This window comes from Jaculus jaculus, chromosome 10 (genome assembly GCF_020740685.1).
Source record: "Jaculus jaculus isolate mJacJac1 chromosome 10, mJacJac1.mat.Y.cur, whole genome shotgun sequence".
In the NCBI taxonomy this organism is placed as follows: Eukaryota; Metazoa; Chordata; class Mammalia; order Rodentia; family Dipodidae; genus Jaculus; species Jaculus jaculus.
In genome coordinates, this window is record NC_059111.1 from 55,110,856 (window position 1) to 55,135,525 (window position 24,670).

Below are 24,670 nucleotides of genomic sequence, written 5' to 3' on the forward strand. Positions count from 1 at the left end.
CCAGCATAAATTGATACAAATATAATCACCAAAACTAGATAATTCTTCCTGCCACTCTCATCACAGGTGTGGCATTTTGCACTATCACTCACTGGGGTGTGTCTCTGATCCTCTGTGTATCCTTTTTTCAGATATATGAGACAGACATCCATTTGAATAGGGAATTAAGAAGAGGAAGAGACTCGGGGTAGAGAACAGGGGTTCTAGAAAAATGACAAACATAGTTCCAGAAGAATTATGAGGAGACAGTGAGGTACCACCTGTTTTTGTGATCTGTTGGATAACTTAATAGTCATTTTGTCACTGATAAGTTTCCTTTAATGTTTTTAGCCAGAACACCTGTTGAACACCAGTGACAATGTCACAGTGCAGTGTCATACACCAAGAGTCATCATTCAGACTGTTGCTACTGAGGACATCACTTCTTCTGTATCCCAAGCAGAACTGACAGTCGACAGTGATATTCATTCATCTGATTTTCCTGAACCTCCAGATGCATTAGAAGCAGACACTTTCCCAGATGAGATTCCTCAGCCTAAGACCACTATACAGCCATCATTTAATGATGCTCATGTGGCTAAGTTCAGTGACCAAAACAGTACAGAACTGATGCATAGTGTTATGGTCAGAACAGAAGCAATCTCTGACACTGACCTTAAGCAAGAAGAATCACCCTCAGATTTAGCCAGTGCTTATGTCACTGAGGTAAGTGGTACAAGATGACGGGTTTGGGCCTCAAGCTTGCAATTCGGATCTTAGAAACAGTTTAGGTTATTCTCTGCCACCTTCTGTGTTAGTTAATGTCGACAGAAAAGAACAAGGAGAGATGGCTGTGAGCACAATCCTCCCTAGAACTTTCCTTTCCATTTGCAGTAGATTGTGAAGTGTTGTATCTACTCTTTAGTCTGCTTAAAAACCTATCCTAACAGTGTAAACAATAGTTGTTAATACTTATTATGAGTATATGTTATTATTATTATATAGGATAGTATGTCTATTTTTTAACCTTTCTTTATATTCTAATTTTAAAATGAAATATAGCAAAGAGCTAAGTGCTGTCAACCCTAGATGTACTTGGGATTGTAAGGAAAACAAAGAATGAAAGTTGGTATTTTCTTTTTTCCTTTTCTCTCATGTTATATAGGCTTTAAAGTCTCCCACCATAGTAGAACAAATTCATCAAACAATAGATGATGAAACGATACTTATCGTTCCTTCACCACATGGCTTTATCCAGGCATCTGATGTTATAGATACTGAATCTGTCTTGCCTTTGACAACACTAACAGGTACTGTAATAAAACTTTGATCATGTGCCTGATACGGGGGGTGGGGGGAGGACGGAGGACTGGCAGTTGTTTAATTCCATTGTTAATCTTGATCTACTAAGACTTGGTTACATCATACACTTTGGAATAAAATTCTCACAAGTTAGAGAATAAATAAGACATTATTTAAGACTAACCTGAAATGTATCTTATTACAGATCCCATATTCCAACATCATCAGGAAGAATCAAATATAATTGGATCATCTTTGTGTAGTCCTGTTTCTGAAGACTCAAAGGATGTTGAAGAGTTGGTAAACTGTCACTAGGTAATTTTATGAAACAGGGACTTAAAGCAGAGAAGCCACACACACATTATCTCCAAAGAGATAGGAGCAACCCTGAGAGACCCAATTTACCATTCCTTTGGCTTTATACATCTGTAGTACTTAAGCTGTGTACACTGTTGCTGAGACGTTCCACCTCCCTCTGTCACCTGTAGTCCAATCTTATGACAATGTGTAATGGACTGGGTGTGGGAGTGTCAATTGCACAGTTCTGTGTTTAGTGTTGTTTTAAAATCACCAAAGCTTAACTGCTGTGGTCTAAAAGCAGCAATATTCATCTCTCCAGATCAGACTTGGCATCCAGACTCAAGAGGCTTGGTTATATTTCGGAAGTTGTAGCAACATGGTCTCTAGACTCTAGAGCTTATTGGTAACCTTCTTTAAAAAGAATATCCTGTGTTAGTTTGAGACTTGGCCAGCATACAAGTATAAAAACTTAGGAGGGGATTGTGAGGTGGTTACTTTTGCTAAGGACCCATTGCTGGCAGTGAGGGCTGTTTATGAAGGGTTAAAAAGGAAAGCATTATGAAAATTCACTATAGGCTGTTTTTAATTACTATTACTTAAAAGGGCATCTGGATAAAAGTAGTGACAAACCCACCAGTAGCTAAGCATTTGTCACCCCCTCATCAGAAGCCAGTCGTTAGTTTACAGTTAGCACTTTAAAACTAAATGAGAAAAGAAGTAATGTTGCCTGTACCTGATAACCATGACCATTTATTGCGTATTATTAAATTACCCAGAAAATAGTTGAGGGGAATGTTATTCACTTAGTGTATTACCTGATGGGGGTACATCTTAACTTCTCCTCTCAGGCAGCTTTGGAAAAAAAAAAATCTGCTTCTCTATCAAAAGGAAACAAGTCAAGAGTCATTCCTAAGGGTTAAGCCAAACTAGCCTCTAGGGCTTTAATGAATATGGTCCTTTTAGAAAAGTCACAAAAAAACTTGTATAAATTATTTTATTTATTATTGTAATTAGATATTCACAATCAAAGCTGTCTTCACCATCTGTGTTTTGTTAATGTGAAACTATCATTAAACAAAAGTTGGTTGCTTAGGGAACAATAATTGTATATTCAGTTTAACAGAAATAAAGAATATTTGTCTTAAAATGCAAGATTTTGAGCCATGCAATTAAATTGTTAAAAAAAAAAAGTTTTTTAAGTTCAAAAGTGAAAATTACTTGTACCATTTGAAGATTGAAATGTCCAAATGCTACATAAGCTCCATAAAGAAAAAGCAGAGAGCTATGATTTGTCTCCCTTGCAAGAGGGAATTTAGATTTACAGTCAACATGAAAATCATGTGAGATTTCTGTAGAGGATTCTTCAGCATACTTCTTCAACAGTTATTCATTGTCCTAACATATCATTTTCAAGAGTCCTGGTAAGTGTTTCTCTTTGCCGCCTCACCTTCCCACTTCATGGAAGTACAGGTTCGCACATATACATAACATGATGATAGAAAACAAAATATAGTAAATTAGGTTTCTAAATTTCGGTTCTAAGTCTCCTTGTCGATACCAGTAGATCTAAAAGAAGAATTAAATAAAAATTTAAGTAATGGCCAACTATTAAAATGTAGCGAATTCTTTTTCCACCAGTATTTATCAACATTCTTGAGACCATGTCATTCTTTATAACTCAAGTACATGAATTTCCACATCTTAAGAACATATTTATTCCTACCATGACTTGACAAGCTATAGGAGAACATTTATCTGGAAATATGAGTAAATATGTAACTCTTCCAGATACTATTAGAAGAGAAGACATTTAAACTTATATGACTGATTAGGGTTGGAAATACAAAATAAAGCTTACATACATGATCTCATGTTACTCAGGCTTTGGGCCAGGGAAGATAACAAGCTCCCAAAATGAAATAAGCTATTTTCTTCCTACAGGTTATAGGAGTATAGCAAAATCAGCTTGAAGTAAATTATTAGGATTTAAATCTTAGGTGGGTCTAAATTTTTATTTTTAGATGTTGGGGAATCAAACCCTAGGCTCAAAAGTCTCCAAAACAGCAATCAAACACTGAACAATGAGGAGCCACTTCTGTCTTCATTTCTTTACACAAGGCCTATTTGTCAATCTCTATGACAAGAATACAAGTGCAACTTTAAACGTCTCCGAAAATTTTGTGTCAACTGTCTCTATTTTAATAAATTAAGCACACAGGCTAATTTTATTTATTAGCACTAAGTCCAGAGTGCGGTCTTTTTTTTCTCGAAGTCTACTGGGCCCTGTGTATAGTCCTTGAGTAAAGATCAGTAAGGCCCATCTAAGCTGGGGTCACTTGGAACATTTTAACTTTCCCTTTATTTTTTAGCTGTCAAGAAACAATTTTCCTTTAGGGTTACAACTTTGGAATTTAGAAGAACAGGTAGCTCAAGTCTGAAAAAAATGTGCAATTCACAATTAAGTTTGACAACTTTGGGGGCTAGTAGGCAATTAGAGATACTATTCTTATTCCTAGACCCAGAGCTAACAGCGTCTTAAGTATTGTAACAATGGGCACTTTGGAACATTAAATTTGGTACTCACAAGTATGCAGGCAGTAATACTGCTCAAAGAGATGCAGACTGCAAAAAAGATATTCAGTGGTCTGGGAGGTAGTTGAGGGAAAACAAAAGCACTGATCAGTGTTACCTGTATGGAGAGAAATTGTGTGAGGCCTTAAAGATGATTCTAAGACTGCTTCAACATGCCTCATCTTATGTGATGTCCAAGCTAGTTACCATTGCCTGCTTTTCTAACCATTCCCTCACATGTGGGCAAAACTGAAATCACTTCATTCGCACTCTAGGATAACAACTACACTAGAAACAATCTAACCATCTTGATATTCTGAATCCTTCTGCCAAATCAATATAAATCAGCTGCTGTGGCTTGGTTTTTGAAAGATGATTTTCTAATACCCATTTTGTTTCTACCACAGATTAAAAGAAGCCCTAGGTAGGAAGAAACTAAAGAATTCATTCTCTTGAATGAAAATGTGCCAGACAAATGCCATCATTGTACTACGGAAATGATAGCTTTTCACTCTGGTAGACCGTGTGCTTTATTTAAGAAATTGGAGTTGAAGCCTTGAGCATCATGGTAGCTACTAACATTTTTATATAGGTCTATGAGGCAGGCAAGCATGAGACATGCAATTAATCCATTGCTACTGGTGTTAATATTCAACTGAGGAACCTCAGGGGAGAAATCAAATTAGCTATTTCAGATGCCAATTTCAGTTTTGTGGTACTAAATTTGAAAACATTAATATGATTATGACTAGAATATCTCACATGCTTATATATTACCTCCTTTTAAAAAATTTTTTGTTCTTTGTTTTGGGAGAACTGAATCCTAGTACTAAAGTTTTCAAAACAGGCTAAGATTCTGAGTGTGGATAAAATAAAGAATACTTACTAGAATCAACAAGGATGTTAAGCTGCCAACAACTAAATTGATGACTCGGTCCTAAAAGAGAAAAGAATTTGTGAGCCAGTTGTCTTGGACTCCAGGTGCTTTCAGTATGATACAATGTTAGCTGTTGGATTGGATCAGAATGAGGAAACCAAGACCTGGGACCTTCATTGAACAAGCAGCACACATGTCCCTGCCATGAGAAAAGGCAGTGTACTGAGTCATTAGAGGGAAAAAAGAACTATGGAGAAGACTGGGGAAGTTTTCCCAAAGGAGCTGGATATTTAACAAGTTTTGGAGACTTAATAGGGAATACATGGACTGCCAGGTATGGTGTGAGGACAGATGCTCAGACTTTCAGGCCACAGTCTTGGTAAAAATTAACAGGAAATAACACAGCGTAGGTGTCTTTATTTTATTTTATTTTTATTTTTTTACTAAAATAGATGGTATTACTGTTAGAAAGGACCAGAGTAAATAATCACCAAGACTTTTTAGTATGGTAATTTTTTCAAGTTATAGTAATATACAAACAAGTTTAGAATTATTTTCTTCAAGGATCCTACTCATTGAGTTTTCTTGTGATTTTCATCCCTAACCCAACCACCTACAAAGAATGTCTGAAAGGTAAACCAATGTGTTTAAACAATTTGTTTAAACAACCAAAAACCATCCAGAGAACTAGAGCCTTAACTCAACCCAAGAATTCCTAAAGTAACAGACTAATAAAATTTATTCTGAAAATTTAAAGATAAAGGACAAGAGTTCAGTAATGTGTAGAGCACTTACTTAGCACACAGACTCTGGATTTACTCTCCAGTAGTACCAAAAAAAAAAAAAAAAGAAAGAAAGAAAAATTACAGAACAAGATAAAGTCTAAGATCTGATGAGGAAACAATGATTAAGGCCTACCAATACCACCTCATAATGTTCTTCTAAGAAGTCAAAGCAAAGCCTTAATAAATCAATAGTAGTCTTTGGGCAGAGGGTATTGGAGATCAAATCTAAGGCCTTGTAAATGCCTCTAAACAAGCTCTCTGCCATTTAAATATGTTTCCAGGTCTTGGTATGATCAGAGGCCAGGATATGGAATGTGAACAGACTACATAGGAAGCAGAAGAATCAAACAGCAGCAAACTAAATCCTCATTTCCAAGTTTCCTGCTTCTCCCCCTGGCCCCAGGCAGAGTCTCACTCTAGCCCAGGCAAACCTAGAACTCACTCTAGCTCCAGGCTGGCCTTGAACTCAGTGATTCTCCTACCTCACCCTCCAGAGTGCTAGGATTAAAAGGCATGTTGCCATCCACACCTGACCTTTAAGTTCTTTGCTTTTAAAGGCGAGAACCCAAAAGGAAAAAGTGGCAGGAAATACTGAAAAAGGAAGTATTGAGTATGTTTAATCTAAGGCAGGACAAACCACAACTCTGCAGATGAAGGCTAAGGCAATTCAAAGTAGAGGACAAAGGAGATTACTCCAGCCATACCCTCATTAAGCTTAAGAGACTCCACAAATAACACACATGGCTCTGAAGTTAAATCAGGCATTATTAAACTTTCTACCTTGTGAACAGGTTTTACAGGCATGGTGGCACATGGGCCTTTCCCAGCACTTGGGAGGCAGAGGTAGGCGGATCGCTGTGAGTTCGAAGCCAGCTTGAGACTACACAATTAATTCCAGGTCAGCCTGGGCTAGAGTGAGACCCTTCAAAGCAGCTCTATAGTAGCATGAATGAGGCCCTGGGTTTGATCCCCAGTACCAGCACATAAACCAGTTGTGATGCTTGTCTGTAATCTCCGAACTCAGGAGGTAGAACCTGACCTGTGCTAGGAAACCCCACCTTAAAATAAAATGAGCCGGGCGTGGTTGTGCACACCTTTAATCCCAGCACTCAGGAGGCAGAGGTAGGAGGATCGCCCTGAATTCAAGGCCACCCTGAAACTACATAGTGAATTTCAGGTCAGCATGGGCTAGAATGAGACACTACCTTGAAAAACCAAAAAAATAAATAAATAAAAATAAAACAAAATGTTTGACCACCTATGGCTGTTTATTTTGAGATGAGTATCTGCTCTCAGGAATTTGTATTCATTTCTATGGATTGCATGTCTCCCAACAGCTCTCCCAGCAACAGAATCCAGGGAGGGGGTTCACGTCAAGATGGATCACTAAATTCCAAATGGTACAGCAATTTGTTCACAAGGTGCAAAAGCAAAGGGGGAAAAAATAGCTATGAGGGAAAAGTGACCCCAGAAGTTAAAATTTATCTTTTAACAATCTTCTAGTGAAATGTTAAATGACTTGGCATAGCAAAACAGACCCAAGCAAACAAACTGCCCATGGTCTTGTATACCAATTAGTTATGGAAACAAGATTCAGTGAGAGGCCTGCTTTCCACAACAGAAGCTCCTACTTAGATCCCTCACAAGAGAGCACCTCAGAAACTATGGCTGTAAACGAACATCAAATGGCACTGCACAAAGCCTCCTACTAGCATATGCTGTTAGCCTATTAAGAATGAAGACCAGCTGGAATGTGGTTCAGTGGGTAGTGTCTGTATGGTATGCACAGAGCCCTGTGGCCATGGTGGTTCACCTCAGTAATCCGGCATTCAAGATCAGCCTGGAGTACAGACGACCCTGTCTCAAAAAAAAAAAAAAGTATATCCAGGTGTGTAAATGGATCCACATTAGATATAGTTTATAACTTTATTTCAATCACTGTGATGAAGATATAGAACTGTTAGTTCCTAAACATACTTAACAGGTCACTGATCCTCATGACTTAGTTATCCTGCTAAAAAGAAGAACTATTAGGGATACTGCAGAGGTGTTTCTCATTGTTTTATTTTCCCCCAAGGCTTTGACTTTAGGTTTCCTGCTGGTAGTAGCATAACAAGAATGACATGAAGAAGAATCAAGGTCAAAGGAGCAGCAGTTAAATTTCGCTACTAATTAATGCTGCCTTGACTAAAAGTAAAAATGCATAATTTTTGTCCTTGTTTCATATCAACTGAATCAGAAAACACGTTTTATCAGGATTTCCTGGTGTATGCTACATGTTTAAAAGTAAGAAGCTTTTAAATTAGAGCAAGCCATTTTGAGAGTTAAAATCCTAGGGTAGATGGAGATAAGTTTTCAGGGCTCATCAAGCTCCTCTAGCTCCCAGTCTCCAGGTAAAAGAAGATAATAGAAGATGGTTCAATAATTAGGTAATGACGATTTCAAGGGGCACTGGAGAAAAAAGCATGTTCCATGAAGAGAAGTGAATGTTGCATTTTGAAGTCTGTTGAACTCAGGGTATTTCTACAGCTAGTGTCTAACTTTGAATTTTTTCTCAGAAACCACCTTTTTCTTCCTAGGCTTTATTTTTACCCTAATTCCATGTGCCAGACTTTCCATACTATTGTTTGAATTTTTGTACTGTTGCTTATTTTAACTCCTCACAGGATCAAAATCAGCCTGGGTTCTTACCTGCCAAGAGAACAGGAGAGGAATTTAAATATATCCCTCCCAAAGACAAAATATTCAACTACAGGTTTGGATCCTTCACTCATCTACATTAGTACACAGTCATACCTATAACTAATTCTAGGGAATCTACATATGGTGTAAGTCATACATTCACTTTAACATTATTGTACTGCACATACAATAAAACCATTACCACTCCAGAAGTTTACACCACCCTGAATTTAGGAAGGGATAATGAAGTTAGAAGACTACTAGAGAAAAAGCCTGACCAGTTCAGAGCAAGAAAAGGAAAGATGGTTTACTAAATTAACCCCACAAAGACCCACAGGAGGACAAAAAAACACTGTGTAACCAAAAAGATATGAGGCAAGTAGAAATAGGGGGTGGTGCTTAGCTCAGTAGGGAAGACTGTGAATAACACAGTGAAAGACACGCCAGGTCCCAAACACAACTTGTCTTCCTCTGAACCAAGGAAAAGGAAAGACAAAAAGCTAGACATGGAAGCTGGGTATAGTGGCGCATACCTTTAATCCCAGCACTTGGGAAGCAGATGTAGGAGTATCACCATAAGTTCAAGGCCACCCTGAGACTAACAGTGAGTTCCAAGATCAGCCTGGGCTAGAGTGAGACCCTACTTGGAAAGAAAAACAAAAAAAACAGCCAGACATATATGTGAAGTGTACAATTACCTACGAAGCAAGTATGAAAGTACTACCATTTGCCACTGTAACTGGCAAGGAGACCCACTAGAGAGACCCACTGCAGAATTCTCCGGTCCCAGGGTCTTTACACAGTGAAACTATAAAGAGCGGTTCAGAAGATCTGAGAGCACTTAGACTCACACATCTGAACACTACAATTAGATTCAGGGGACCAGTGTATTTATTTTATCCTGCCAGTGGCTAGCTATGTAACTACAAATGGATCCTTTAACCCAATTTGGTCTACCCAGTAAGACAGGCTTAAGTGATATCTGGTCCAATTTAAACAATTCATAGTTCTGTATCACCTTCACATGGGCCAGAATAGACAGCCTAGTCAGTTCCCTAGTGACTGAAAAGTAAGAAAGCCCATCTTGCCTGGTCATTGTCCTGCATATTGACACAAGGCAGCAGATATCAAATGCATTTCAGAAGTGCAAGTAGTGATGGTTTTCACAGGAGGAAGTTGGCAGTAACCTTCCAAAGAACCAAACCAGCAGCTCTCCTCTACTCTCGGGAAATAACAGTGGTGATATAGAATTCAGAATGCTATCAAGTTTCATACTCAGCCTTCCATTTCCATGGCAATTTATGTCTTGCCTATTCCCAAAATGGACTTAAAGCTTATGCTAAATATAACAAAATCTTAGCCTGTTAAGTAATTTACTTCTAAGTAAAAGTATTAGAAAAATTACTTTCCATGGTTTTAGTAATCTGTGGTCAGTAATCCAAAAGTATCACATGGGAAAAAAATTCCAGAACTTAACAGTTTTTAAGTTTTAAGTTAATGCTGTTCTGAGTAGCAAGATGAAATCTTATTTACCCAGCTCTGTCCTGCCCAAGAGACATCTCCTTGTCCACAATGTCCGCACTCAGTATACTATCCACCAATTAGTAATTTGTTAGCCATCTCAGTGGTCAGCTCTTGTGTTCAGGAACCCTTATTTTACTTAATAATGGCCCCAAAGCATAAAAGTAGTGATGCTGGCAGTCCAGATATGGCAGAGAATATCAAGTGTTTCCTTTAAGGGTTTAGAAGTTCTTGACTAGGTTGCAAGATCTACAGTGGGGACACATCTCCTGTGTGTGGAACTGGAGAAGAAAAAATATTTGGGGCTATTTTTACTATTGCACCTCAAAGAGAAAGCTGTAGCATGGTGTTTAAATGTAAAAGGTATTAAATTCTGTCCATGATTCTTCTTGATAAAGAGGGATACTATGCTAAGATTCCTGGCAGCCAAGTGGGATGTACAGTTAAGATTTAAGTTCTCACTAATGAGACTTAATTAGAAGAGGCTACAGACAGAACATGTTGCATGAGTTTATATTTAAACTACAAGGACAGAGAAAATACCATATTTTATATGGCCAGTTCTCACATTGGCCCATAACATAGGTCAGAACACAGTTCCTTAAAACATGAACTATGGCTTGGGAGGTGGAATATTTCTCCTTCAGAGTTTAACTCATTTCCATTATACATCCTTTCTGGATACTAGGCTGGAAAGTTTCCTTGAAGAGCTCAAATATTCTCATTTTGGGGGCTCTAAAGACTTCACACTAGACAAAAAGTAGGAGCTGCTCCCTATGTGTTCCACTAAGACCAACAGTTAACTACTGGGGAGATGGTCTACTAGTTTTGGGGGGGCTGGTTCAAGGTTGGGTCTCACTCTAGCCCATGCTGACCTGGAATTCACTGTGTAGTCTCAGACTGGCCTCAAACTCCTGCAATCCTTCTACCTCTGCCTGCTGGGATTAAAGGCGTGTAGGCATGTGTCACCACACCCAGCTTACTTTCCTTTCATTCAGTATGGCACACTGTTGGTCTTCTAAGAATGTTTAAATAAATAAGAGAATCAAGTAACAGAAGTGACCAATAGCATTTTCCTCAAGAGTGAACTGCACTAAAAGAGGGTATACATCACTTAACCTGGGCCTGATTTGTCACAACAGAATGTGTGGCCATGTTATTGTGGGAAGGGCATACAGCAGGTGGGTCAGGTCTTACAAGAGACCTGGTTTTGCCAGGTACAGACCCAATACCCTCTCAGGTGCCTCCTGGACTGTTGATGCTAAGGAAATAGCAATGGTAAACTATGGGAATCTCAGAGGCCCAGGATTTCCTAGCCTGAGTATAAGGCCAGCTACTTAGTGCTAAGATAGGAGAAAGGAATGATTTCCAAAGCACATAGCTCTGAACTCCTGCTGAGGGCTTCATTTTTAAGCAATCAATGTTCCTCAACACTCCCAGGAGAAATAAAAACTAAGACCTACAAAGAAAAACCCTAGATAACACTTCCCCCAACCCATACACACTCTAGGGGAGAAGGTGAACAGGGTGTGGGTAAGGTTAAGGACTTTACTTTCAGATCTGCTGCTCAGGTGGCAGGTAGCCCCTACATACCTACATCCTTATCCAGATCAGTCTTCACACTACACACAAGTGTGTGCCTCCGTCTATCTCACTATCACGGGCACCTCAAAGCTCTTCCAGAGATGCTTCCATCTCTAAACTCTCCCTTCAAAACAGTTTGTGTCCCTAGGCTTACTGAGCCAGGCCTTGGGAGTGAGGCCAGCCAAAGAGCAGTTTCAGTAGTATCCTTAATTTTGAAAATGTATACCCTGGCAGTCACATGGAAAACCTCTTTCCTTAGTATTTCAGCACCTGCTATGCCAAATCCCTTTTCCTCCAATTTTCTACTTTCCTCCCTCATCCTCTACTGATCCTGAATCTGGCCTTCACCCTTACCATAACCTAGAACACCCTTCCAAACTGGCCATGCAAAGAAAACTCCCTGGTGGCTACATCTACTTAAAGTAGGGCTTTGGGAACCTGGCCCTGTCATCTCCAAGCTCCCAACCACTATGGGCACTAGTTCTGAGCCTTACTCTGCACACTGCTAAACTACCCAACTATAAATGCTAGCCTATTCATCTGTCTCCTCTATGTCACAAAGTAGGAGAAGTACAGGCCATACCCTGCCACCATATATACCTACTGTCTGGTTGAAGTCTAGCCCTTCTAAAGCTGCACTGTCTAAGCTTGTACCCTGTCACCAGCTCATATCTACCCAAACCAACATCATTTTCTAATTCAGACAAAATAAAGCTACAGGTCCAGGGGCTGCCACATTACACATGCCACAATGGAAAACATTAAATGATGAAATATTTTAAGAGAACAAAACAGCACCTTATTACAAATTCATGTGTTTTATCCGCTGCTGGGCCTTCACTACATTTCATTAGCCTTTAAATTGATACTGATCTCTCTAGAAAATAGCACAAACTCTCACCAGTTTCCCAGTCACACTCCTGCACAAAACAAATGCCAGAACAAAAAGGAGAGCTCCTCCCCACCAATATTCATGCCTCCCAACCTAAAGAGGATCCTAAAGTGGTCTGCTTCTCTGCCATCCTGTACCTATGTCCTTGCTCGGTGTATCTCCATTCTCACCAAGGCCACAAAAACCTGCCATCCATCATGCTTTTCAATCTATAATTGGGAAGAAAACCAAGTAGATGTAGGGTTCAGATTGGAGTGGGGTTGCTATTTTTAAAAGGAGCCAGGGAATTTCCTCTGGGGGTGTAGAATTTTTTTGTGTGAAAAAAAAAGCAAGGAAGCATAGAACCTAGGATAAGGGTGATACAATAAGGGCAAAGACTGGAAGCAGGAATGAGCTTGAAGCTGTGGCTCTGGTTTAAATAGTGGCAGGCCCTCCAAACTTCATACAGAAACTTAATCTCCAAAGCTAAAAGGAATACCCTTTGGGAGGTGACTAAAGGTAAATGGGATTAGCACCTAAAAGAAGGCTTGAAGTGAAAGAAAGCACTCTTGGCCTTCCATTCCCTCTACCTGTGAGGACACAGCCAATCCTTCCATGCAGCCCTTATTAGACATCAATCCTGCAGGCTTATCAACCTCCAGGACTATCAGAATAAAATTTCTGTTCTTTACAAATTACCCAGTATGTGGTATTTTGTTCCAGCAGCACAAATGCACTAAGACAAATTTTAATGAGCAATAGTGAAATCAGAAAAAGGATTTAATATCATTGTATCTTCCCTGTAGAACATATATCCATTAAAAAGGGCCCCTACCCATTTCCTGGTATGTAATATTGAATTGACTAACTCAAGCTGGACCTCCTGCTTGGGCTCTTTGTTACTTTCTCCTGTTAAAACCTTTATGGCTAGAATCACAAAGTGATGCAAGCATGCAAGGTCACATATGGCAGCTTGCAGTGGCTGGAGGCACTGGGATGCCAATTCTCTCGCACATTAAAAAAACAAACAAACAAAAAAAAAAACTCAAAAATATCTTACACCTGTGACTCAGGACATGTAAACCAAAGAACTGAACTGAAACTCTGTTGGGGCTGTTAAATAATATTAAAAACAATGTCAAAAATTGTATAACTGCTCAAGAATACTGTATTTAATCCAAAAATTAACATTTGTCCAAACTGTTTGTTTTACCCAAAACAAACTGGATGCAAAATGCTGTATTGATCTGGGATTTCAATTTATGTGCTTAAATAAACATTTTATCAATTTTTTTAAATCTCAATTGTTTAATCTCAGTTTTCTGGCTTGACATCCCAACATAATCACTATTTCCTTGTGTGCCCTGGAACACCATTCCTCTTCTAGTAAAAGGGCTCACTCTGACTTTATATTCAGTACTTTACACCACATTCATTCAGTCTCTGAAGATTTTTTTTTCATTAGGAAGGCAAAGCAATACATTTAACATGTGCCAAGCTTCCTACCATTGTCTACCTCAAGTGCAAAGGTTAAACCCTTGAGCCACATGCATCCTATAATTTTTCATTTCCCAAACCTAAGAATTCTGGCACCATAAATAAGAAGTGTATTCTCAAATAACTTATCTTTTCTTCTCCGAAATCATACAGGGAAATTTCATGTCATGCAAGCTCTAGAAATAGAACAGTGACAAATCTAAAGGTGGGGGGCACTGGAGAGATGGCTTAGCAATTAAAGCACTTGCCTTCAAAGCCAAAGAACCCAGGTTCAATTCCCCAGGACCCATGTAAGACAGATGCACAAAGTGGTGCATGTATCTGGAATTCATATGCAGAAGCTAGAGGCCCTGGCACACCCATTCTCCCCACCCCACCCCCCACCATCTGCCTCTTTCTCATAAATAAATAAATAAAAGAAAAAGAAATCTAAAGGGGATATCCCTGAGAATACATACACTGAAAGGATGAAATATGGGAGGCTTCTTTTAGGCCTGGCTAAAGTGAGAAACCCTATGTCTGGTCCATGGGTTTAATTTGGTTTCTCCAAATTATAGGGCTCTTACTAAATAGGAGCTTCCTTACAGTGTCAGCAGAGAAAACTCAGAGGCACAAGCGGTTTTCATGTGTGTGGAAAGTAGGGAGACTTCTTGCCTCACTGGCTAGCCCTAGGGAATAGTACACTCTGTCCATTGGTGCAACTGCTCTGAGAGTTTTTAAAGAAACAACTCTGAGTGAATGTACATGAAAAGGTTATCAAGAATACAGGCAACACCCACTCATCACCGAATTCATCATTTCTATCAAAGTTATTTCAGATACATCTGTTAATTTTTCCAATAATCCAGATTCACATTTTGTCAGTATTTTTGTAATTCATCCTACCAGATTGTCTTCACTCATAAATGCACCTCTAATGCATTAGATGATTGTTGAAACATCATTTATGGAAATCAGACCAAAGTATAAACAGAGCACATATACATGGTCCACATGCTCAAAAGAGAAAAACACCTTTAGAGTTGATAGCCACAGGAAGCTCCCCAAGCTTCAGAATGAGAGACAACATATACAATGAGGCTTGACAGACTGTGGCCTTAGATTTAAGGACTAGTTTCCACCTAGGTAACATGCTGGGCTGCCATAAAGATTAGGAGATAAAACACAGAAAGCCCCTTCAACAGAATAGCACTCATTAAATGGTGACCAGTATGGCATTAGTACTTCTACCATACCTAATAGTAAGTCTTCAATGAGAGATCAGGCACCTCAGAACTTACGGGGAGCTGAGTTGACTCCAGGCCTATGCCCCAATTTCTAAAGTAGCCAAAAACTTCAAATTCATTTCATCACTCCCCTAAAAACAAATATGTCAACCATCTGAGCTCAGAAAATGTCATTAAATCTGTACATGACCTGTGACAGACCATAAAACAATGATTTGGGGTTCAACAGGAACAGCTAATTACCACAAGCCAGCAAAAATCAAGTCTAAAGAGAGGAAAACTCAGCAAGCTGGTAGTTTTTTAGAGGCTGGGCTCAGACTGGCTTCTGCTACATATACCTGAAAGGGAAGAGAGACTTTAAGTGCCTGAGAGCTAAAACACCACTTCCTGTTTTGGGTAGCTTATATATCCAAATTTCTAAACACCCAACTTTGCCTTTTGTTGTTTTTGAATGTTCCAAAAGTACAGTATGAGTCCCTTTCTAGTCATGACTAGTAAGGAAGCCATATGACCCAAGTCATTCACAGCACACAGATTAAGTGACAGAGTGCACCTATGGCAGCTGGGTACAGGTAGGTGCAGGAGGGAAGAAAAGGCACATACATAAGGAAGGTTACAAAGTGGAAAATTATAGACTGAATAAGATTCAAGTGTGTGGAGAAAGGGTAGCACTGCAGAAAAGTGAACAGTATTTGCAAAGATTGAGGGGCAGCTAGAAAAGCCAGTGGAGAGATAGCTTAGCAGCTAAAGGTGCTTGCTCACAAAGCCTGCTGGTCCAGGTTCCACTCCCCAGGTAAAGACAGATGTACAAAGTGGAGCATGCATCTGGAGTTCATTTGTAGTGGCATTTACTCTCAAATAAATAAAAGTATTCTTTTTAAAAGAGAAATGCTACCTTGGATGGGGCTTGCATAGACTCAACCCTTTCTTCCCATCCACTGTAGAGCTTACAGTGCCTTGAGGCCTGACCCCAGAGACCCCAGCTCACTAGTCTTGGGAGTAGGAATATGGAATCTTATACAGAGTAAGGAGGGAAGAAGTCATAGCACCTGTTTGTCCTGAAGTTTTGTTCAGCACAACACACTGGAGAGAAGACAACTGTTTACAGATCTGGTGACTAGCACTTCTCTGAGGAAGACAAGAGCTGTGCTGACAGGATCACTGGACAGTGTACAACCTTCTGACATGGTAACATGACAGTCATCTACAAATGTGTTAGCTACCTGGAACACATGCTTTCCATGGGCCACAGGCTGGGTTTGCCTTCTAGATTAGAGAAACTGTCCAAACAGCTACATGCCTTTGCTCCTTAGGGCAGCCTTGGGGGTCCTTAGGCATACATACAGCAATCTTAATTAACTACAGCTTAGTCCTTAATTTTGCAGGAAATAGGAAAGGCTGAAAGCACAGTTCTGTTTGACTAGGACTATGGGTTATAGAAGGATTTTTGTTTTTCACTTTTGTTTACTTATTTATTTATAATGCAGGAAGACGTTTTCACCCTTAGAACCAAAAATGTGTCACAGGTTCCACAAACCTGCCCTCCACAGAGGGTCTCCCTTCCTCAGGAAATCTGTCACAGCGTTCAGAGCATCTTCACACATCACTTCCAAGAACTGTCACTACCCTTGTCAGAGGATAAACCACTTATTTATCATCAGTGAACATCACTAGAACAGGTTGGCCTAGGAACCAGTTTACATTACATGCCAGCAAGTGAAGCATTCATGCTTTTCCTATCTGCACTACTATGGGGAAACCCTGTTGCTTTCTCCCTTGGACAGAACTGTTCTTCCCTCCTAGGTTCACCAGTCTAGACTGGCTGAACTCATTTAATTAGGAAGCCAAGAAATTAAAAGTGACTTATAAACCCTGAGAACTAAGAGTCCTTCTAGGACAGACACATCAGTATTTTCTAAAATGAACCTGAAGGCCCAAGACCAGAACATCTCCAGGTGTTAGTTCATACTAGGGGCGAGAGGAGGAACAGAGAAAGAATTCTAGAGCAACCCAAAAGCATTTTGTGACTTGGAATATTCCTGCAGGGAGAGGTAAGGACAGGGAAAGGTACTGTGCTAGGACTCAAAAGGCCAAAACACCAAGGTAGTTGAGAAGGACTACTGACCCACCCTGCCCAACTAGCTTCAGTGAAAATTTACACATCAAAGAAAACCATCCCACAAACACATAACCACCATAACCAGTAGTAATTCACTGGCTCTAGAGTGTGCTATCCAAACGATGGCACTAGCCAATCATGGTAACTGAGAAGATGACAGGTGAAAGAGGCTAAAAGTATACACACTGGATATCAAAAGCTTAGTAAAAAAAAAAAAAAAAAAAAAAGGGGGGTAGGGGATGGAGAGAGGTTTGAGGCAGGGTCTCTGGCTCAGGGTGACCTGGAACTTACTCTGTAGTCCCAGGCTGGCCTCAAATTCACAGCAATCCTTCTACCTCTGCCTCCCAAGCACTATGATTTAAAACACACCTGGCCTCAAATATTCTTTATATTGATCATATACTGAAATGTTGAGCTTATGAGTTTACATACAATTAAAATTTCACCTGTGCCTTTACACATTCTACCAGAAGTACATTAGTTCTAAATTACATATCTGGCTCACATATTTCTTTGCAGATTTTTAGTGCTGTGATCACATGGCCTATGTTGTTAGGCAAGCACTCTACATTGAGCTACATCCTCAGACTTTATTGTTTTCACTTGTTTTAGCCTGAAATTTACTATGTAGCCCATGCTGTCCTCACACTCACAGCAATCCTATTGCCTCAGCTTCCAGCATCCTAGGAAGGAATGGTTTAAAACAGTGAAAATTACATCTGGACATTCTGACTCGGATTAATAACATAATTTTCAAAGATTATCAAGGAATGACAATCTCACAAAAAATGAAGACCATTCCTTGTAGTCACTAACCCCAAAGATACGGGTGTAACAATGAACTACTTTAGTTGGCCTTTCACTCTATGGCTCCACTCGTGAGGCAGTTCCTCATTGCAGTGACTGTGGGCATGCAGTGCAGGTAGACAGAAGTTCCTTCCCATTGGTCCACCAGGGTGCTGCTCAAAATCCACTGGGCTATGTATTTACTCTCTAGTAGATTTCGTTGTCTTTCCTTCCTACATGACCTACTTCACCAAGTTTCCTGTAAAATAGATGTGTGATGGTCTATAGTGTGCTGAGAAGTATGTGGAACAAGCTATGTACACTACTGTTCACTCACAAAAGTGAACTGGTAAAATATTAGCAGAGGAGCACTAACAGTGTTCTGCACAAGTAATTTGTGAATTTCCACTTTCTGTGTTGTACAAGGCATCCATCTGATAAAGAAATTTAATGCCTGACACTACTTACACAAGACCATCATAACAGAAGGAAAAGATCATGACATCAAAATTAAAGAGAGCCTGATTGAGAGGGGGAGGGGATATGACAGAGTGTGGAGTTTCAAAGGGGAAAGTGGAGGAAGGGAGGAAATTACCATGGGATATTGTTCACAATTTTGGAAATTGTCAAAAATTTTTAAAATTAAATTAATTTTTCAAAAAAGAAATTTAATGATCAAACCAGGGAAAGCTAAAGGCCCAGCATGCCACTTCACATGGAGGAAACAAACCCTTCTCTCCAAATGCTCCTCTCCCTTTTAGAACTCAGTCTTCTTTGCCTCAAAGTCGGGGATTATAACTTTAATGGAGGGGCTACACATTGTCAGTTCTTCTAAAGCAAGTAAGATTATTAAAAGCTCAGAAATTCAGTCAGACAAGAAGTGGACTTTTCTCCTTCTAGATTTTTCTCTAGTAACAACAGTACTCTATTACTTAAAGTTTCCACTGTTAAGTGCCTATTATGTCGAGTTTCCTGGCATCTACAAAGAGAATCAACTGGAGACACCCTCATATAAAGGCCAATGAAAGGTTTCTCAGGGTTCCCAAGGCCCCTCTGGTTTAGCTGGAGCAGTTCTTACCTTCAGTGAACTCAGCTGCACTGCCCTATGTCCTGCCCTTCCATTATTGAGGCCCCATTCCTGTTCCTTGCCCAGTTCGGGCCCTACAAATAAAGTCTTCACTTGCTATTAAGAAAACAGATACTTCATCAGATTTGTTTTGTCTCTCCCCACCCTCAGACTATTATCACAATGTTTTAAAGCTGCCTCAGTACTGCAGAACAATATACACATCATACACTTAATCTAAACACATGTGCCATCAATCCAGATCTATTTGAGACACTCAAGTTCTTGGATGGGTTTCAAATGCATGATTAATGATAGGAAACTTTAGGCAATAAGCACTTGGCTCTAGCTGTTTGGAAACATCAATATTTCTCAAATTCTATATATTTGGTAGTTTTTGTTGTTGTTGTTTTGCGGGGGATGGGTCTTTTGACAGGATCTCATGTTCTTCAGATTGGTCTTTAACTCCTAAGCTCAAGTGATCTTCCTACTCAGCCTCCCAAGTGCTGGGATCACCACAGCCAACTTCTGAATGACATATAGGTCGACAAGTCTATTATCAAAACTCATCTATCTTTGTATGAAAGGGTCTAGAGAGTCTGAAAGAGGTCTGCATCAACCAGCCTTACCCAGTAAGTGCTCCAAAATATGTGTAGAAGGAGGCAATGGAACCTGGTTTAGGGTACAGTTGGGCAAATTTCCCATAAAAACATGGCCAGTTTCTTCGTTGTTTCTCTAACATGCTTCCTGTATGCCCTTTTTATAGCAAAGATCCAGCTTCACAACATTACTCACATTTCCTATTCCTTATTTCCTTTCCATCCCCAGAACCAAGCATATAACTCATGCTGGAGAGCATCTGCAAAAATATGAACATCGACTGGACTAGAGTCTATGAGCACTGTGCATTTAGATTACACAAAGCTCCAAGATGAGAATCTTCCTGAACATCAAGCACAAGGTGTTTTATTAAACACTTTAAGATAAGCAAAATCTACCTGGAGTTTAAAACTGTAATAGCAGACTGGAGAGAGGGCTTAACGGTTAAGGTGTTTGCCTGCAAAGCCAAAGGAAACTGGTTTCATTCCCCAGCACCCACGTAAGCCAGATGCACAAGGGGCACATGCGTCTGGAGTTCGTTTGCAGTGGCTAAAGGACCTCGCATGCCCATTCTCTTTCTGTCTCTCTTCTATCGCTCGCTCTCTCTCAGCTTGCAAAAGAAAGAAAGAAAAAGAAAGAAAGAGAGAGAGAGAGAGAGAGAGAGAGAGAACTGTAAAGGCTGGAGGGATGGCTTAGCAGCTAAGGCGTTTGCCGAAAGACCTAGGTTCTATTCCCCAGGACCCATGTTAACCAACTGCACAAGGGGGCGCACATGTCTGCAGTTCGTTTGCAGTGGCTGGAGGCCCACGTGCACCCATTCTCTTTCTCCCTCCCTCTTTCTCTGTCAAATAAATTAATTAAAATAAATTAAAAAAATAAAACTGTAATAGATTCATGCATGCAGGCTGACAGCTTTCAAATTCAGGGTGGTTTCTCTGACTACCTGATGGGTGAGCTGCCTATCCTTCGTGGGGGGGTGGTGGCTCTTGCCAAAGATAAATCCAAAAAAGCTGAACTCTTTGTGCCTTAACCTTCGAAAGGTTGAAATAACTTTATCAAAGTCAAAGATCATTGATCCATCTTATAAATGCACAAAAAAGGAAAATGTTGCCCAAACTCCTCAGATAGTGTTATGCATTTAAAAGGATAAACTGCCGGGCATGGTGGCGCACGCCTTTAATCCCAGTCCTCGGGAGGCAGAGGTAGGAGGATCACCGTGAGTTCGAGGCCACCCTGAGACTCCATAGTGAATTCCAGGTCAGCCTGGGCTAGAGTGAGATACTACCTCGAAAAACAAAAATAAATAAATAAATAAATAAATAAAAATAAAGAAAAAAGGAAAGAAAAGGATAAACTGTACCATAGGTTCTTTGGGCTCAGGGATCCTAAATCATTTCCTGGAATGGAGGCCCCAGAATCAAAGACACGCTCTAGTAACTGCTTGGGAACCTTAGCAGCAAGCCTTTAAGGGCTCTCTGCAAATGGGCTTTAGCAACAACAGACCTGGCTCTTTCTGAGCCAGCATTGGGCGCACACCTGAAGCCTCCCTCTAAAAGGTCAGTACAGGTGGAGGTGCGGTTGTGTAACCACACGCTCAGGTGGATGGGCTTCCGCACTCCTGTGAAGGGCTTCCAATAAACAGCCCAGAACTTTCTGAACTTTTCTCCACTCCCACCTGCTCTTGGCCAACTCTGTCCCAAAGAAAGCAGCCGATGAGTGGCAGGACAAATATCCTGCGAGGAAAGTGAGATTGCAGAACCATCTGTCTTCACCTCCAAGTGCACTCAGGGACCACTGAAGGAGCCGCGAGAGGGCTCGGGCGGAAGGCAGGACAGACACACAGACAGGTGCTTTCTGGGCCCGAGGCCGCACTCACCTTGGCAGACGTCTCCCCAAACAGAGGTCTATTGTCCAGGCCACTGGTGCCGTAGGTCCTGGGAGCAAAGTCCTCCATTTTGGAGCTTGTTCGCTCGCCCCAAGTCACCGAAGAGCTAGTGGGCATGAGCAGGCTAGGTCTTGGGCCCCGGCGCCTGCCCCTCAGGGCGCACACATGGCTGCGTGCCTAGGTGGTCCCCGAGGTCCCAAGGGGCCGACAAGTCAACACCCAGAGACGTGGCAGCTCCGCCCCGGCCCCGCTCTCCTCATCTTGAGCAGCTGCTACAGGAAGTGAAAGGAAACAAACAGCGCTCGGCCACTCCGCGGGACGCCTCCGCCCGCCCGCGGCACCCACATCCCCAAATCTCGGCCGCTCGCCGGCCCCGCCCCGCCCCGCCCCGCCGCGCCGCCGGGGCTTCCCCGAGGGTCTGCACGACGGCCGCCTCCCAAACCTCGGGGCTTCCACAGCAGAAAGTTTTGTCCGCAGAGAGCGCACGGGGCCCTCCCGGCTCCTGCGGCGCCTCCGGGCCCCCGCGCGGCCGACCCGAGAAGTGAAGTTGCGGAGCGGAGACAGCGTCCCGCACATCCCTCCGCGCCCGCCAGCGGGTCCCGGCGCGGCTCGCGTGAGTGCGCCGCACCGGTCCGGCCGGCCGCCGAGCTCCCCTCCCCCTGGAGCCCCGGTCGCCGGGCGCGCGAACGCCAGCATCCCGCCCGGGGCCCGCGCCCGCAGACCAAACCTCGGCGTCCCCGGCCAGCCCGCCGCGCGCTGGGGATTCGAGGCCAGGCCGGAGGTCCTCGCGCCACACTCCGCTGGGATCCCGAGGCTCGACTCGAGGGCCTGGCAGAGTCGCAGACTACCCCCTCCGCTCGCTCCCACGGCCCGGACCGCGGCCACTGTCGCAAACCGGCCGGGCCCGCCCAGACGGCGTCACCGGCGAGCGGCCAATCCCGCAGGCAGCGGCTCTCTTTCCAGGGCGCCAGGGTGCGCTCGGCGGGCGTCCGTCCCCGCCCCTCGGTAATCAGAGTGGACGCGGTCCACGTGGGCGAGCGCAAGCCCCAGCACAGCCGGGGCTTTGGCTGAGAGCATCCTGCGAACACCCGGCGTGCTCCGGCTACTCCAGACTTTGGACAGCTACCGCTGCTGCATGGAAGTCACTGGCATATTGGTTTTATGTGTGTTTTTTTGTTATTGTTTTATTCTGTATTACGAATCTTAGATTGTTTACATAAACAGGATGTAACAGTGCTAGGTATTTCTTTGGCTTGTCCACTCTTTTAGACAGCAAGGGTACTGACTAAGCAGCGTACCTACTACCAAGGAGCCACAGCTTCACATCCTAGGTTTCTTCTGGGATCAACAGAATGGGATGTAGTGAAGGACAAGCCACTCAGGTCACAGCGTCACTCTACATTCGGAGTCGTTTATAAATATTGAGAAAAGAACACCTGCTAGGATGCCGACACTACAATACCTAGACAGAAGAGAGCTCTGAAAACGCTGTTTGCGGGGTAAAAAGGGTAGAAATGTTATAACCAGGCAACATTTAGAATGCTACACATGATTCCAGTGATCACGCAACAGTTTGGGGCAAGGGACGGAATAAGAACCACATAGAATTTGCATCTTTGAGTAGAATTAGCTAATACATATGTCTGATCTAACAGGTGTTTTACACATCTGTTTGTTGAGGACTTTTAACAACAGGAAAGTTTATTTGTCCTACAAATAGCTTCATTCAGAAAAGCAGGAGAAGCATAGGTTTGAGGCCAGTATTGACCACAGCAAGCCCCTATCTCACAAAAGGGCTTAAAAAAAAAACAGTATGTACCAGACAACTGACAGTCAAAATAATACAGTAATTATAATGGGCTTGAGCTACAATTTCAAAAGAATTTTGGATATCATACGCCAAATAGTAAATAGGCAACTTCTCACAATAAATTAGCAATACACTCAGGTATACTCAAATATACCAACAAGTTCATACTACTGATACTCCTATGGCCATAAGTTTTGAGAAGAGATATTAAAAAGAAGTATGTCAGCATAAAATGTGTAAATGTATATTACTATGGTTGGCAATTATGTACACCCAGATGTATGACGATGGTCTTCTGAAATCCCATGACTGATAATGTAATTTTTTTAACAAAATGCATCAAATACGGTGATGGGTACTACTACATATGGAGCCATCCAAGGAGCTTGAGCCCCTGAGAAAGTTATCTTTCACAAATGCAAATGATCAAGAAAGATATGTTCATTTATGGAAAAATTAAGTGGCTTATGTATAATGCTTGCACACAAAGTTAAATTTATAATAAAATACTTTCAAGAAGTTAAATTTAAACCAGGTATGGTGATTCATGCCTATAATCACAGCACTTAAGGAACGGAGGCAGAAAGATTCTGGCAAGTTTGAGGCCAGCATAGGTTAATATAATAGGTTATTGTATAGTGAGTTCTAACCCAGTGTGGCCTACATAGCTAGATCCTCTCTCTAAAAAACAAAACAAGCAAACAAACAAAAAGCAATGGGCTGGAGAAATGGCTTAGCGATTAAGGTGTTTGCTTGTGAAGCATAAGGACCCAGGTTCAACTACTCAAAACCCATGTAAGCCAGATGCACATGGTGGCACATGCATCTGGAGTTTGTTTGCACTGGCTAGAGGCCCCAATGCAGCCATTCTCTCTCTCCCTTCTCTCATAAATAAAGAAAACGAAAAAGAAGAAAAAATTTTAAGTAAAAAAGAGAGGAAGAGATAGTGAGAGATTTACCTCTCCAAAGTGCACCAAATTAAAGCTCTCTAAAAGTCTATACAATGTATATCTCCACTAGTTGATATGAAGATGGAATACAGCATATATAGTCCGTTGTTTTTAAATGCTGATAATTTAAAATAATGGGAAAATTTTAAATTACAAATGAAATTCAACATGTGAAAAGAAAGTTCTAAGAACTGGCTGATTTCCACAATTGTTAACAATATTAGAAAGTCTTGGGCTGGAGAGATGGCTTAGCTGTTAA

At 41.4% G+C, this 24,670-nt stretch overlaps 2 protein-coding genes across 7 annotated transcripts in view; one reads left to right on the forward strand and one right to left on the reverse strand.

Annotated features, from left to right (window-relative positions):
* The window catches only part of Dmtf1 (cyclin D binding myb like transcription factor 1), a 54,983-nt gene extending 52,250 nt beyond the window's left edge, over positions 1-2,733 (forward strand). For all 5 annotated transcript variants that reach the window (XM_045161003.1, XM_045161000.1, XM_045161002.1 and 2 more), the window contains 3 exons: positions 331-705; positions 1,145-1,289; positions 1,487-2,733. In XM_045161003.1, the coding sequence (XP_045016938.1) occupies positions 331-705; positions 1,145-1,289; positions 1,487-1,596 (630 nt within the window). In that variant the 3' untranslated portion in view covers positions 1,597-2,733. The remainder of the gene's footprint in view (positions 1-330; positions 706-1,144; positions 1,290-1,486) is intronic.
* Tmem243 (transmembrane protein 243) lies at positions 2,562-22,538 on the reverse strand. 2 transcript variants are annotated; one of them, XM_045161005.1, is made up of 5 exons: positions 22,379-22,538; positions 21,643-21,920; positions 5,039-5,089; positions 4,166-4,270; positions 2,562-3,035 (listed from the first exon to the last, which is right to left on the reverse strand). In XM_045161005.1, the coding sequence occupies exons 2-5, from the start codon at positions 21,766-21,768 to the stop codon at positions 2,991-2,993; spliced, it is 327 nt and encodes a 108-aa protein (XP_045016940.1). In that variant the 5' UTR covers positions 21,769-21,920; positions 22,379-22,538; the 3' UTR covers positions 2,562-2,990. The 2 variants fall into 2 exon arrangements, with proteins under 2 accessions (XP_045016940.1, XP_004662355.2); XM_004662298.2 differs by having other exon boundaries at positions 2,562-3,147; positions 22,379-22,535.
* Between the last annotated feature and the right edge of the window lie 2,132 nt (positions 22,539-24,670).